A 14,811-nucleotide genomic window follows, 5' to 3' on the forward strand; every position below is an offset into this window, starting at 1 on the left:
CGATGGCTTGATCTGCTGAAAGATTTTGATTGCGAGATCAAGTACCATCCAGGAAAGTCGAATGCAGCGGCAGACGCCTTGAGTCGAAAGGTATGTGCTCTTTCCTTGTCGACTGTAGGTGTATCGAGTTTAGTAGAAGATTGTTGCTTGTCTGGATTAACATTTAATACAGAGAGTAGACCGTTGCGACTTACTGCGATTCGGATTGAGCCAGACTTGATTTCGAGGATCAAAGAAACACAAAGAACTGATCCAAGCGTGCAGAGATCGATTGATATGGTCAGAGCTGGTCATATATCAGAATATCAGGTCAGAGATTCTGTTCTGTATGTGAATAACCGCTTAGTGGTGTCAGAGATTTCAGATTTGAGACGACAGATCATGTCGGAAGCACACTGTAGTCGGTTCAGCATTCATCCTGGTGGCAGGAAGATGTATAACGACTTGAAGACACAATTCTGGTGGAAGCAGATGAAGACAGACATTGCAGAATTCGTGTCTAGATGCCTGAATTGCCAGCAGGTGAAGGCAGAAAGAAAGAAGCCCTGAGGGTTACTTCAGAGTTTGTCTGTTCCTGAATGGAAATGGGACCACATTTCCATGGATTTCGTGACGAAGTTACCTCGATCTTCGCGGGGCTGTGACGCGATTTGGGTTGTGATAGACAGACTGACCAAATCAGCGTGTTTTATTCCGTACCGGATGACCTATCGACATGATCAGATGGCCGAGTTGTATGTCAGAGAGGTCGTCAGATTGCATGGTGTGCCGAAGTCGATCGTATCAGATCGTGATCCACGATTCACTTCTCCCTTTTGGCACAGCTTGCAGCAGGCTTTGGGTACGACTTTACACCTGAGCACTGCTTATCATCCCCAGACGGACGGACAGTCAGAGCGGACTATCCAGACTTTAGAGGATATGCTGAGAGCTGTAGTACTAGATTTTGGTACTAGTTGGCAAGATTCATTGCCGTTGTGTGAATTTTCATACAACAACAGCTATCAGACGAGCATAGAGATGGCACCGTTCGAAGCTTTATACGGAAAGAAGTGCAGATCTCCGTTGTACTGGGATGATATTTCTGAGGTACCAGAGTTAGGGCCTGATATGATTCGTGAGATGACAGAAAAAGTGAAGATCATTCAGAAACGAATGAAGACGGCACAGGATAGGCAAGCGAAGTACGCCAATATTAGACGTAGACCGTTAGTATTCGAACAGGGAGACAGAGTATTTTTGAAGATTTCACCTTTCAGAGGCGTTGTCAGATTTGGCAAGCGTGGAAAGTTGTCTCCTAGATACATTGGTCCGTATGAGATTCTTGAAAAGATTGGCGATCGAGCTTATAGACTTGCTCTTCCTCCTTCACTATCCGGTATACATGATGTTTTTCACGTGTCGATGTTACGCAAATATATGCCAGATGATTCTCATATCATTCAACCTGACGAAGCCGAGCTGGATCAGACCTTGAGCTACGTTGAAAGACCGATGCAGATTCTTGATCGGAAAGAAAAGAAGCTTAGAACCAAAACCATTCCGCTTGTGAAGATTCAGTGGAGTCGTCATGGCATCGAGGAAGCAACTTGGGAGACGGAGTCTGAGATGAGACAGAGGCATCCCGAGCTATTCCTATGATGTGAGTCTTTCTTCCCGTTTTGATTTTACTGTTTTGGGTATACTAGTGTGATTACTGGTTTATAAGTTCGAGGACGAACTATTGTCTAAGAGGGGGAGAAATGTAAGGCTCGAGAATTATCAACTGGCATTGATGCTAGACTCATAGAAGTAAGAATGCATGACGTTTAAATGAGATTTTGAGTAGCATGGCCGAAGCCACACCGCCCCCGCAGTGCTAAAACTACCGCCCCCGCGGTGTAGGTGATAGAAAATTGGGAGATTTTTCGAAGTAACACCGCACCCGCGGTGCGCGCAAGACCGCACCCGCGGTGGTGCAAGCGCCGCACCCGCGGTGCGTGAATTTCCGAAAATGATAGGGTTGCCGAGAGCTTAGCGCACCCGCACCCTTACACTGCCGCACCCGCGGTAATGCGTGTCATGTGACAAACATGAACACTCGTCCCTTTGCATGCAATATAGATTATGTGTCTTCATTTCCTTGCATTGCATCTTCTGAGAGCCGAGGGAATTCAAGGAGGAAGCTTTCACTTCTTTTGATTTTCAACTTGAGAGTTTGCATGATTTAGCCATCCGAATTTTGTTCCGAGTTAAGATTTGCGATCCTTACAGCGTTGGCTACGAAAGGATGTAAGTATTGTTCATTTCCAGCATGTCTCGATATGTATGTGCTGGGGGAATTCAGATTTGAGTTAGAATATGTGTTCTTGATATATAGAGCATAGTATATTCGTTGTCGGATCGATTTTCAGACACCGTATGTTATTGGCTCGATTTTCAGCATGTATTGTGTTGAGAATATGCAGATTTCAGCATGTGTATTGATAGTATGAGTTGCTTGTGATTGAGTATGATGGAGTAGACTATTAGTGAGTTATCGGTATCGAAGAAGTACGCTGTTATGCCGTCAAATTATATCAAAACCGAGTATTGAATTGTATATGTGCTGAATTGAATTGAAAACTGATATTGCATGTTTACATTGCCTTTCAGAGTTGTTATTGTCAGACTCGACATTCCGATTTCAAGATCTCGACAGACATTGTGCGATCAGAAAGGTATAATTCATGTGGTCACGAGATTGCACAACTCGATTCAGATTTGATACGAGTTTCCCTAAATCACATACTAGATTGTTATTACATTGATTATGTAATGCCTTGTTTATTGATTTATATTCGAGTTCTGAGATAGGAGAGATTGGCAGACTTGCCAAAAACTAGACGTTTCGGTGTATCGTCGCATAGGAGCAGATTTGCTATATGTGTAGACCCTCGATACAGAGTTGACCGAAGTCTAGGAATAAGACGTACCGTTGCCCCGAGTGGTTGGGTAGGTGACAGACCGTCTTATTCACACCGGGATCCCTAGATTAGAAAAGAGTCGAGTCAAGATTTGAATTGTCGAATACAGATTTGTATTCTACTACATGTTTAGATTTATATTCATGTTACTTGACATATGCTATGCTTTTGTACATGATTATGACATTGCATGCATCCATGTTTTATACTGGGATATGTTCTCACCGGAGTTATCCGGCTGTTGTCGTGTCTGTATGTGTGCATGGCAACAGGTGGGGCAGGATCGGGGTCACGAGCTAGATGAGAGATGATGATAGCGTGGAGATCTCGGGCATTGCAGATTACTAGTGGTTTCTTATGGCACTTGTACTACTTATGTTTGTAGTTGTCATGTGAACACTAGTGTATGTTGTACGAACAGACTTGTATGTACATTACGTTGTTTAATTTCTATCGAGATATGTTATGCTTTAGTTAGTACATTTGAATTAAAATTAAAAGCAAAATTTTGACCCACATTTTCGAACAAAGATCCAATTAAATCCCAAAAGAATAGAGTTAGAGCCCGGGTCCCCACAAAATTTGTGTTGTATCAATTAGAATTGAGGGTTCCAAAAGACAGGAAAACATGTACCTTGTTGTTGTTGTGATACTAAAAGCTTCGTTCTAGGTCATGATAATCATGTGTTCTTTACTTTGAGTTTTATCTTCATGTCTGCTTTGATTTAGAACTATCTACTGTTTAAGAGATTGCTTGCGTTGAATATATCTTATTAGTAATATAATCAGACCATTTCTACACTTGTAAAACATTTTTAAATTGTCCGGTTACTTTTAATCGTTCAAGAAAAGATTTTAAAAGCTAATTTGTGTTAAGTCCACTCTAATTTCAAAAAAAAAAATTAAAAAATATTTATTCATCTATTCTAAAACACCCATGTGATCCCAACAATGGATTATTTCACACTGCCCGGATCACTCCACATGAGTGATCCGGGCCCACCACCATGTATAAAAAAAAAAAAAAAATTGGCTCAGATTTTTTCGAGCCGTTAGATCTACCCTGCGGACAGTGCCCGCAGGGGTAGGGTCTACTTTACCCCCAACAATATAGTACTATTGGCTCAAATTTAATAATTGAATTAAATATTTGAACGAGGCGGATTTGGTACGAGAAGAAAATAGATTTCTTTGATTGATGTCCTTATGATGTTTGATAATTAATAGTTATTTTTAACGAGATTGACATAATAATATGTACATTTATTATCTAATTATTACAAATAGAAACTTGAATTAGGATTACTCAATCATTGTCTAATAATATAAATTATAGCATATATTGGTGCTCAATTTATGAACAATAATACCCATTAATGGTCAGAATGACCAAATTATTATAACTTAAAATTTGGTATGTGAATGACTTATATTGCTTTGAATTGATCCTATTAAGTGAATCATTTATATAAATAAACTTAAATTCAAAAATTACAATATTTTGCCTGTGGATTGTACTATTTTAGAGAGTTATTACTCAAAGCTATTTGTCAATCGCCTTAATTATCCAAAAGTACGGTCAAATTAATAGGATAAAGATTGTCAACACGTTGAAACAATAAGCCAAAATATTATTTTGTTGTCAAAAAATGGGTGGGAAAGAATATATGTCGAAAAAAGTACAAATTTTATTCAATGATAAAAAGAAGAGGTTTCAATTTGAGGAAGATAACATTTAAGAAACATATATTATAAATTATAAGATTAATAAATAAAATAATAATAAAAATAATAGTGGCATCAAATAAATTATTCTAATTGTTAATAGTTTATTGCCCATTTTTTTCATTATTAAAAGTAATAATGAGAAGAAATAGTTAATAAAAATGACAAGGAATACTAAATTGATATATTTTTTATCTTAAGAATTCAATAAAATAAATAAATAATTAAATTATTTAATATTATTCAGTATAATTTTAAAAATTAAATATTTTTAATTAAAAATATGTACCAAACGAGTTATTATAACTCGTTAACCTCGAACCCGCTTTAAGACTTGTTGACCGAGTCTGCACCCATCTGCATCCTTTTGTGCTTTTGGTTGGATTTGAGGACAAATATTTTTAAAAAGTTTTTAATGTTTTATAAATGTAAAAAATTAAAATTATTTTTTAATATCTTTGAAAATATTATTCAAGTACTATTTTTAAGAACGCTTGAGATATATTCTTTGTTAATTTTAAAATTGAAAGCAATGAAAAAAATCAAAACATATTATTTTTTAAACATAAAAACATTTCTATAGAATAATTGTCATATTTGTTTTTAAAACAACTTTCAAACATTTTATAAAAATTTCTTAAAAAAACATTTTTTAAATACTTGACCAAACGAAACTCTTTTTATCTCAATGGAATTTGTCACATCCTCTTTACCGGTAAAATAAGGGATGGTGGAAAAAGGGAACAATCACGAAACTTCATGGTATTTCATTACATTGCATGAAAACATACAACATGACAGCAACGACGCAGGATCCATTTGATTTTAGAGACCTTGTCGGATTATTTAGGCCACGGAAATGTTCCCACGATACACCAGAGCAACAGAGGGTAATCTGCGGTAGTGAAATGAAACCGGATGGCTTGAATGTTCATGTTAGGCTGATAGAAGTGGCGTAGGATTGCAGAACAGTCAAAGCTTGCTCTGTTGTAGCTCTGTTTCTAGCTCGTCTGACCCAATCGCCCACAATCTCACCTGCCTTGCTGTCCTTAACCCCGTTCTCAAGAGTATCCGCTGCTTCACATACTTTGCCCTGAGCTAACAGACTCTCGACTCTATTAATGAGCGATTCTATTCCGTCGCCTGATTGGTCTACCTCCTTGACCTGAACTCAGTGGTGACAAACAAGATTAAAGTTGAATAAATTACTAGATTATCCCCTCAAACTTTCATCAAAATGTACAGGGCAGCAAGGAGAGAAAATGCACCTTCAACCAAGAAGCAATAAGAGCCAATGAATGTGACAATATCCCACCACCGCCTGGTGGGATTAAGCTGAAGTGCCTTAATGTCCCCTTCAAAGAATCAAACTGCAAATATGCAACACTATTCAATTATTTTGGACAGGTAGGGATCTTGACAACAAAAAATAAGCGTTGTACATGACATGAAAAATAACACACACACAAAAGAAGAAAATAATAGAAAGCATATGCACCAGTCAGCATGACAAATAATTGGAATACAGTACGTAATTATGCAATTGGATAAGAAGAAGAATAAACGGTCAAATTAACTAATGTTGAAGCTATAATATGTAATTTAATGTGATGTAATTCTAAATAAAGAAAAATTAAAAATTAGACATTCACATGAAAGCATTTTCCAGATTATTAAAAAGACATTGACTATGGCAACATTCAGCATTCTAAACGGCCATTCAGCGTTATAGATGGCGGCCGCCTAGCGTTGCGGCGGTTGAACACCCACCGCCTTTGCCTTAGGCGGTATAAGATGAGCAGCGGCAGGCGCGCAGGCTGGCGAGGAGGACAAAGTCAACAAAATTTAAAAAAATCCTAATTATTAATACACTCGTTATACACTCTTCACAAACATAATAGGTCCATCAGCCCAGTCACCCATCACCCCTCCTCCTTCGCCTCGAACCGCTGACCACTGTAGCCATGAACCTCCCGCCGCCACCACCAACCCACTAGGTTAGCTCTTTTATAAGGTTTGGGTGTAATCTTTATTAAATATCTTGTTAGTTACATTTATATATTTATTTGCACATTTTATAAATCGTATTGTGTGAAGCTTATTTTTGCATAAACATCATTTAATTACATATGTTACATAAATACTGATAACCATTTATAATTGCATTGCATGATTATACATAATTATGTATAAAAATAGCAAAAAAAATTCAACCGCAGGCGGCCGAGGGGGTTGGAGGTCACTGACCATCCTGCCATCGCCATTTACAACTCTGACATTTTTATATCGAATTAATGGCAGGAAAAGTGTGACTATGCTACAAAATGTTCGCTTGTGATAAGCCAAAAGATGAGCCTGCCACCATAATCTCACCAAGAGTCTAGATAGATCAAATACCTCTAGCCAGTCAGATGTACCCAGTTCACGAATTACTACTACACCTAACTTTTCGCATGTCCTTGCGGAGACTGATTTGTTTCAGCTAGCCACCAAGCCACCAAGTACAAGTGAAAAAGAAATTTTAAATCATCTGTATTTGGACAAGAAGATCGGACACTGGGGCATCCTTAGTCAAGAATGTAAAACTTCAGTAAGATGACAGAAGTAGCACGTGAAACAAACCTATGTCATCAAAAATCTCCAAAATATAACTCAAATCCATCTCGCCGGCGTTCATTGCCTCGATAATTAGTCGAACATTTGCTGGCTACCTCAAAAGAAATTCGGAAGAGATATGTCTAACGTTAGATTTGAAAGTTAGGAATGTTGAACCGCTGTTCTAACTTTTGTTGTTTGTACCATAACATTGTTGTCTGTTCTTCTATATTTCATGTTAAGCCATTTTGGTTCCACAACAAAGGGATCTAAAAGCTTGAAACAACTCAAAACGCATAATCACTAGCACCTGAGCAGTATTGGAAAATTAAACACAAAGAAATCGTAAATCTTTTTTATAAGCGTCATAACTTGATATCTTTTTAGAAAAACTATATGACCATAATTTTGTAGTCCTAACTCTGTTAAAACAGAAATATAAGAAAATAAATATATGGATGCAGGTACATATGAAGAAACAGAATTTTTAATCAGAACACAACCCATAATCCAGAGGAGTTGAATCAACCATTTTTTAGAGATCAATAAGGCACATCTAGCAACTATCGTCAGCACAAACAGTTGAAGCACACTCAAGCAACTGTTGTCTAACAGAGAGCCAACCGTTTGTTAAAAGGGAGCAAAACTGGAATTTGTTTATGAAAATAAGTTCCCAGTTTCAAATTGATAAATAAATCTTAGCATCATTCTGAGCAATTCCACTTTTAACTTCATTCTTGATCCAACAGTGGTATATACTTGGCAAAGACGAGGAACTTTGACAGCAAAAGAAAGAGAATGGTGAAATAGGTTTTCCAAGAATAATTTTGAAGAACACAACTAATTGATGGAATTTGAAATATGATGTGAACATATTAGGTTATCTGCCACAAAGAACTAAGATAACTTGCCTTGCGATTCAATTGGGGTAAAGTATCTGTGCCGTATTTTTTCGTTTCTTCAGGAAGGGAAGATAGAACTAAAGCTATTAGTGAGTCTTTGTCAACGCCTTCAAAATGAGGGTGGAGGGCTTCTATTTCCTTTTGAATTGGCAGCCCTTTGGACAATGCATCTTCAAGAGCTAATGCTCCCTGCAGCCATTAGAATATTAAATCTCATGTTAATCAAGTGAAACAGACTATTTACGGAACGAAGAATAACTTTTATATTGTCTTTCCATTTTTTTGCAGCTTCTAATGGATTAAAAACAATGGGAATCATCAAATAACAGTTTTTAACCATATGGATATCACCAAGTAAAACTCCTTAATCATGCCACATTGTCAACACCAAATTGACGAACAAATTTCATCAAAATTCATAAGAATTTATGAGGAAAATGTAAAAGAAAAAAATATCAATTACAATCCCAACTTGATTGATTGATGTCTAGGCCATGCAAAAGCTGAATTCTTATGACATTAATGTTAAAATCAATAAATTAAGAAATGAAGGACTAAACCAAAATGAAGCCCAATTATAGGCCATGTCTAGAAGAATGAACTTGTCTCTATACTGTAAATGAGGAGATTACCAGGGCAAGCTTCAGAACAGAATGACTCAGGCGAGCTTCTTCTGATTGAGCATAAAATGCCATGCACAAGGCATTTATCTGCCAAGAAAAAGAAAAGAATAAACACATGAAAAACTAAAATCATCGATCACTTTTCCATTGAGGTGGAAGGGGCTTTTTATATCCAAAAGCCTTGTCTTTTTTTTTTTTTTCATTTGTGAGCAAATCCAAGTACAGCAATGAACAAAAGAGATATAAGGAGGTAAATGCATCCACCCATAATACGGATATTATTACAAAAGAACGACAAGTTTATCCCTCCGTTTAATGTGACAGTGTCACACTGATGTTGGTCCAACTTTCCAGTATGTAACATCAAGAAGAAACTCGGATGCCTAGAATATGAGAAGTCTCCAACCCCCTCCCCCCCTTCTCTATCTCTCACACACACATACAGAGAAGAATCAGTCACTTATATCATACACATGACAAATCCAACATGATTTTTCATTAGAGGTCCCCTGACTGCAAACAAATTAAGCAAATAGGCCTATGATGTAATTCTTTGAATGGAAAGGAGCAGATAAATTACACAGCCACTGAACAACAAATGTGTTGCCCAAATTGATGTTTGCAGATAAATTTTCACGAACCTATTAGTTATGCAACACGAAAACTTCAATATTTAAAACAAACTAAAATGTGGTTTTTGAACTTCTGCTTTTGATTGCATACTCACGGGTAAAATCTCACACACAAAAACTGAGACGAATTTAATTTTCACAATGTTTTTTATTGGGCAGAACCAACCATCAGAATATAGAACACGATATTTGTTTGACAAGATGGAATGATGTCAAAAACATACCAACTTTTTCAATATTATCTCATCATCATTTTTTATGCTCAACTATATGTGAAATACTTATAATTCTTCGTAACAGATAACTGAGAATATCTCGAATCTCTAAACTTCTACCTCTACCTTATACAATGACAGAAAATATTTACTACCATTATCCTCACCGAACATCAGATCCACAGTTTGCCTTAGTATAGCACAACACCAGCATCTCAGTGGTTAAAATATTACTCAACACCGTTTAATTTGCATCATTCATCATCAGCGAGAGCTTAAGCAGTAACACAATTTTTAATAAATGTTACGAAAATAAATTTCTTTCTTGTTTTCCTCTCATTAAGTTGCTGCATGGAAGTAAACATATCCTTGTACGAGAAGTCAACAAGTAATATACATGAAAATTTGCTTCAGCCATTTTTTCAATCTGGGAAGCCTTTTCACTCGCAATTGCTGCAGCTAGGTCAGCTTTCGCTAAATCATGCATTTTCTTCAGTTTTAGTTCTGCTTCTGCTTCCTGCAAATGGCTGCAGTAATAAGCCCACGAGGCAAAATATCTATCATACCGAAAACTATGTCTAAAAACAATACAACGTTACTTTTTCCTCGAGCTCTCCTTTGAGTTTTTCTTCGAATTTTTCTTGAAGTGATTTTAGAGAAGCAGCTGCTTTTGCTCTTTCCCTGACTAATTCCTGAAAATTTCCAAACAGAAACTTTTGCAGTGACAAAATAAATATAATATTATACAAAAAAAAAACAATAAGAGAACACAAAAAAGAAATATAATTATCACTAAACACATGGATTTGTCCAAAATAGATAGGAAAGGTGGAGAAAAAACAAAATCCAGCATATGATGTAAATAAGCAAGGCTTTTACAACAGTTGCCATCACGATTTTTTGCAATACAGAGCAATTATATCGTCCCATTAGCGTTCTGCCAGATGCCATACAAAAGAAAGAATTTTCTAAAACCTTGTCAAGGATGGCTTCTTTCTCAGCATACATGAGTTCCCTGGCCCTTGCATCCTTGAGCTCCTTTTCATACTTGTCCTGGATGATTCAAACCACATATTAGCTGAATGATGTGCAGCTCAACTTCAAGCTACTCAGTAAGAAATTCTTCTGGAAATCATCTGGCATAATCAAAACTTAGAATTTCCATCTGGAAACGACCGAGTCACCGGTAATGTTTTGCCAATATGATGAACAAAATAATCACAACTTTTTCCCTAACCTTCATCGCCTTCTTATCCAGCGCAAAAGCATGGGCATCTAACTCTGCTTGCCTTTTCTCAGCAGCATGTATAGCTTGCAAAAAGTCAAGAACCAGTTTCCCATCCTTAGATATGTAGCCATCATATGCATCCTCTATTGCGGAAATAACATCCTTTAATTCCAAAATAAATGTTAAAACATATGAGGCATGAGCACATTCCAATTTTTTAAGGGAAAAATGAAGTGAGAAAGAGATTGTCATGCAAAATAAACAAGAAACAGTGTGAAATTTGCTCTTGTTAAGGGGGAAAACTTTGTTTATCACAACACCTACACTTTCTCTTTTGGAGGTAGCTGTAGTAGGTTCTTCAATATTATCTCTTAAGTAGTAATCATCAAGAAGGGAGCCAGATTTTTTAGTTCCATCACCCCGAACAACCTAGCAAAAGTTACTTCACAAAAAATTGCGAGCAGTGCGCACAAAAAAGTACAGCTGAAAATGGTGCTGGGGACATTTATGATCACCAATCAAAACAATAGTTTACCTCTTGTACATCCTGAGTGGTGATTTTCTCCTTAAATATAGGCGTGATCCCAATTTCTGCAGGATTTTCATCAGCTGATATGAATTTTGGGGTGATGTCAATAACCTTGTACTGCTCTTCATCAGGTTCTATCTCTGGCACCTTCAGGTCAAAGCTTTCCTCAGATGGTTTACTAGTTGCATCATCTGAGAAAAGGTCGCCACCAGGAACATTTGGCAAATCGACATCTTTAACAAGATCAATATTTTCTTGTGATGGTGGTTCAATATCTTTTACTTGGATATTTATATCTCCATCAGCACGTAATAAATCTTCTGGCAGATTTGACTCTGAACGTGTTTCAGTATCTTTCTCGGTGTGGTCTGCATTCTCGGTGTGGTCCGCATTAGAATTTTTTACATCTGTATCCTGTAGGCTGTTCTTAGAAATTGGCTCACTTAATTCACCAGCTTGAGGATGTGTGATTTCTTCTGCCACTTCCTGGGTGTTTTTATCATTAATCTGAACCTTCACATGCTCACCAGTGCTTTGCTGCTCCTTACCAATGTATGTATCAAGATACCCATAATAATAGGCTGCAAGGACAGCAGAACCCAATGCGAGACCTCCGGTAATAATTTTCGGTCCATGACTTTGAGATTCAGGGACATTGCTGCCTGAACCAGGGTTGTATGTTTCATTTTTCTGAGAAGTGGACAACGTCCTTCTGGAAGAAAGATATGAAGGAAGCTGCAAATTATACCAGTGTTTCAGCAGATTTAAAGGCAAACCTTTCGATCAATCAGCTCAATGCTAAGACATCTATTGCCATAGTTGTGGCACGCTACATCAAGCATTCCTTTTTATCCGTCTGTCGTGTTAACATAATATTAAATTATCATTCGCATTCATCATCAACACACTGTGATATTTTATAGTGTCCCATGCATTAACTAAAAACCCAGTCAAATAGAATAATAAAGTGAGGAGGAAAATTATTCTCATTAATTGATTGAATGAATTACATCATTGATACTGTACAATATATAGATTGAATATTCTCATTAATTGGTTGAATGAATTACATCATTGATACTGTACAATATATAGATTGAATATTCTCATTAATTGGTTGAATGAATTACATCATTGATACTGTACAATATATGGATTGAATAATCTATTCGAGAAGTTGCCAATGATATCAGCAAATAACAAACAAGTAACAATAAATTCTACAGTGAGCTATTTACATATCCATAAAATTAGTATTATTTTAATATTTTTTATCGCAGTCAGGCAATATGATCCTTCTCTGTGCTTCATGCATTGACATTATTACAACGAGTACTACTACTAGTACGACCTACATGTCCCTAGCAGCAGAGGGCAGTAAACTCATTGAGTAGTAAATTCTTCTCTTCTACCTCTCATTCCTGATTGAACCTCGTGACCACAACCAAGGAAGAGATTCAAACTAAACCCAAGTACCTGACAGCTGAAATGCACCAACAAGCAACTATAAAATGCTTCAGTTAATCCTGAATACAAGATGGACAGCTCCCAATTGTTTCTTAGCACACATTTGATACTTCTAAGGTTTGACAGTAACTTGTTACTTTCAGTTAAAGCTTTTCAACAACCTTTAAACGGTTAATGATAGTGTACACCGACCAACTCATCAGGAAAATTTTCACCATATTTGTATTTCTTTTCTAAAATTAATTTTCAAACACGATTCCCTAAAACTATCATGATATAGAATTCAAACAAAGAGTTATCAAACACGAGATACATAGCATCCAATTATATCAAGAAACCCAAAGAATCATTTATCATGATCTCATCTTGATAAAGAAAAAGGTGATAAATAAACTTAAAAGGAAAGAGTTGTCTTCCAATTTCCACAGCAATACTTCACAGAAGACATGACGAATTTGAAAATTGAATAACGTGCCTGAGATTTAGTTCGCAATGGAACACCTTTAACCGAAATACGTGACGCCAGTTGCAAAACTGACCTACAAAAGTTAAAACCGATATGATTACGATAACAGTAAAGCCCAAAATCCAACAAAAAAAATTTCAGGATTAAAAATCTAAAACGTTATATATTCGCTCACTTTCGAAACATTTTGGATTCACCGAGCTCTGTAGATCAAGAGCGACAGGGCGGAAATTGGGAGGTTTTGTATGTAGTCTGTTTATTGCAGAGGCAGCAAACACAGAGAAAACAAGATTCCTTCGTTGTAAGTTGTAAAGGAGAAAAATACAATTTAATCCTCGTACTTTCTTAATATTATTTTTAGTTCTTGAGCATTTTAAATTTACATTTTTTATCGTTACTTTAAAAACAAAATACAATTAGTCGTCACCATTAATTTTACAAGTAAATATTATTATAAAGACTAATTTATGATATTTATTAAATATTAGTTACATGATTTAAAAATATTCTAACATCCATCATTTCTTAATTTTAATAAGTTTGAAAATTTTAGTGCTCTTACATTAATATTTAACAAAAATTAAATTTATATTTATAACAAATAGATAAAATGTAGTTGTCAGCTAACAAAATTTGTATTTGTGAAATATTTTTTAAAGTAGATAGTTCATTATTTTATAATTTCTATATTTTAAAATTATTTATTATATAAATTTCTTACTAAAATTTTTAATCAACTTTGGTCTTTTTTATCTTAATTCTTTTTATATATAATTTATATACAGATTATTATAAACTTTTGTTTATATATAATAATTTATATTTTTTATATTGTGTTCTTTATCTTTATCGTAATTTTAGTTTCAAAATATTTTAGTAAGAAAATATGAACACTAAAATTATTTTTTTTCGATGTGATGATTACATCGTTGTTCACTTAATCAATTAATTTTTTTAATATGAAATAAAATTTTATTTATTGAAAAATAATATAATTTTGATTATTTTATTCACTGGTACCATCTACATGTTGTTGGATTGTCGTAAAATCGTATGATTCAATGGTCCAAGTCGTTTGTGTGGTTGACAACTGTATGCAGGGCCGATCCTAACAATATTTGGGCCCGAGTCTAACTTTTAAAAAGAGGCCTCTGAATCATAATGTGTGTTCATATTTTTTTAGTTCCATAGCATTTCAAATTAAATCAATACGTTAAAGACAATATAAAAATCTAAATGAATAAAAATATCAAACATGTGCAAAATGATCACTAAAAAAACCCCGCCTAACAGTTTTAGAGCTAAAAATATTAATCAAGTATGTATAATCAAGTTGTTCAGCAATTTCTTTCTCAATCGATAACATAGTTAATCCATTCAATCTTTCTTGTGACATTGTTGATCGGAGAAAAGTTTTGATGAGCTTTAACTTTGAGAAACTTCGCTCTGCACTTGCTACTGTGACCGGGACAGTCAACAAGATT

The 14,811-nt window shown here is 35.6% G+C and overlaps 1 protein-coding gene across 2 annotated transcripts; it reads right to left on the reverse strand.

Moving 5' to 3' along the window:
• Positions 1–5,401: 5,401 nt before the first annotated feature.
• LOC140836996 (MICOS complex subunit MIC60, mitochondrial) lies at positions 5,402–13,624 on the reverse strand. 2 transcript variants are annotated; one of them, XM_073202934.1, is made up of 12 exons: positions 13,503–13,624; positions 13,337–13,400; positions 11,410–12,129; positions 11,190–11,294; positions 10,875–11,027; positions 10,613–10,690; positions 10,237–10,329; positions 10,035–10,154; positions 8,800–8,877; positions 8,177–8,356; positions 5,939–6,040; positions 5,402–5,835 (listed from the first exon to the last, which is right to left on the reverse strand). In XM_073202934.1, the coding sequence occupies exons 1-12, from the start codon at positions 13,511–13,513 to the stop codon at positions 5,602–5,604; spliced, it is 1,938 nt and encodes a 645-aa protein (XP_073059035.1). In that variant the 5' UTR covers positions 13,514–13,624; the 3' UTR covers positions 5,402–5,601. The 2 variants fall into 2 exon arrangements, with proteins under 2 accessions (XP_073059035.1, XP_073059034.1); XM_073202933.1 differs by having other exon boundaries at positions 11,401–12,129.
• Positions 13,625–14,811: the final 1,187 nt, after the last annotated feature.

Source organism: Primulina eburnea, chromosome 7 (assembly GCF_022965805.1).
Source record: "Primulina eburnea isolate SZY01 chromosome 7, ASM2296580v1, whole genome shotgun sequence".
In the NCBI taxonomy this organism is placed as follows: Eukaryota; Viridiplantae; Streptophyta; class Magnoliopsida; order Lamiales; family Gesneriaceae; genus Primulina; species Primulina eburnea.

Excerpts from the sequence above, each read along its gene's own strand:
- LOC140836996 (XM_073202933.1), bottom strand. Across the intron at positions 6,041-8,176 it reads TACCCCAATTGAATCGCAAG|TTTGATTCTTTGAAGGGGAC; the intron begins GCAAGTTATCTT and ends GCATATTTGCAG. Across the intron at positions 5,836-5,938 it reads TTATTGCTTCTTGGTTGAAG|GTCAAGGAGGTAGACCAATC; the intron begins GTGCATTTTCTC and ends CACTGAGTTCAG.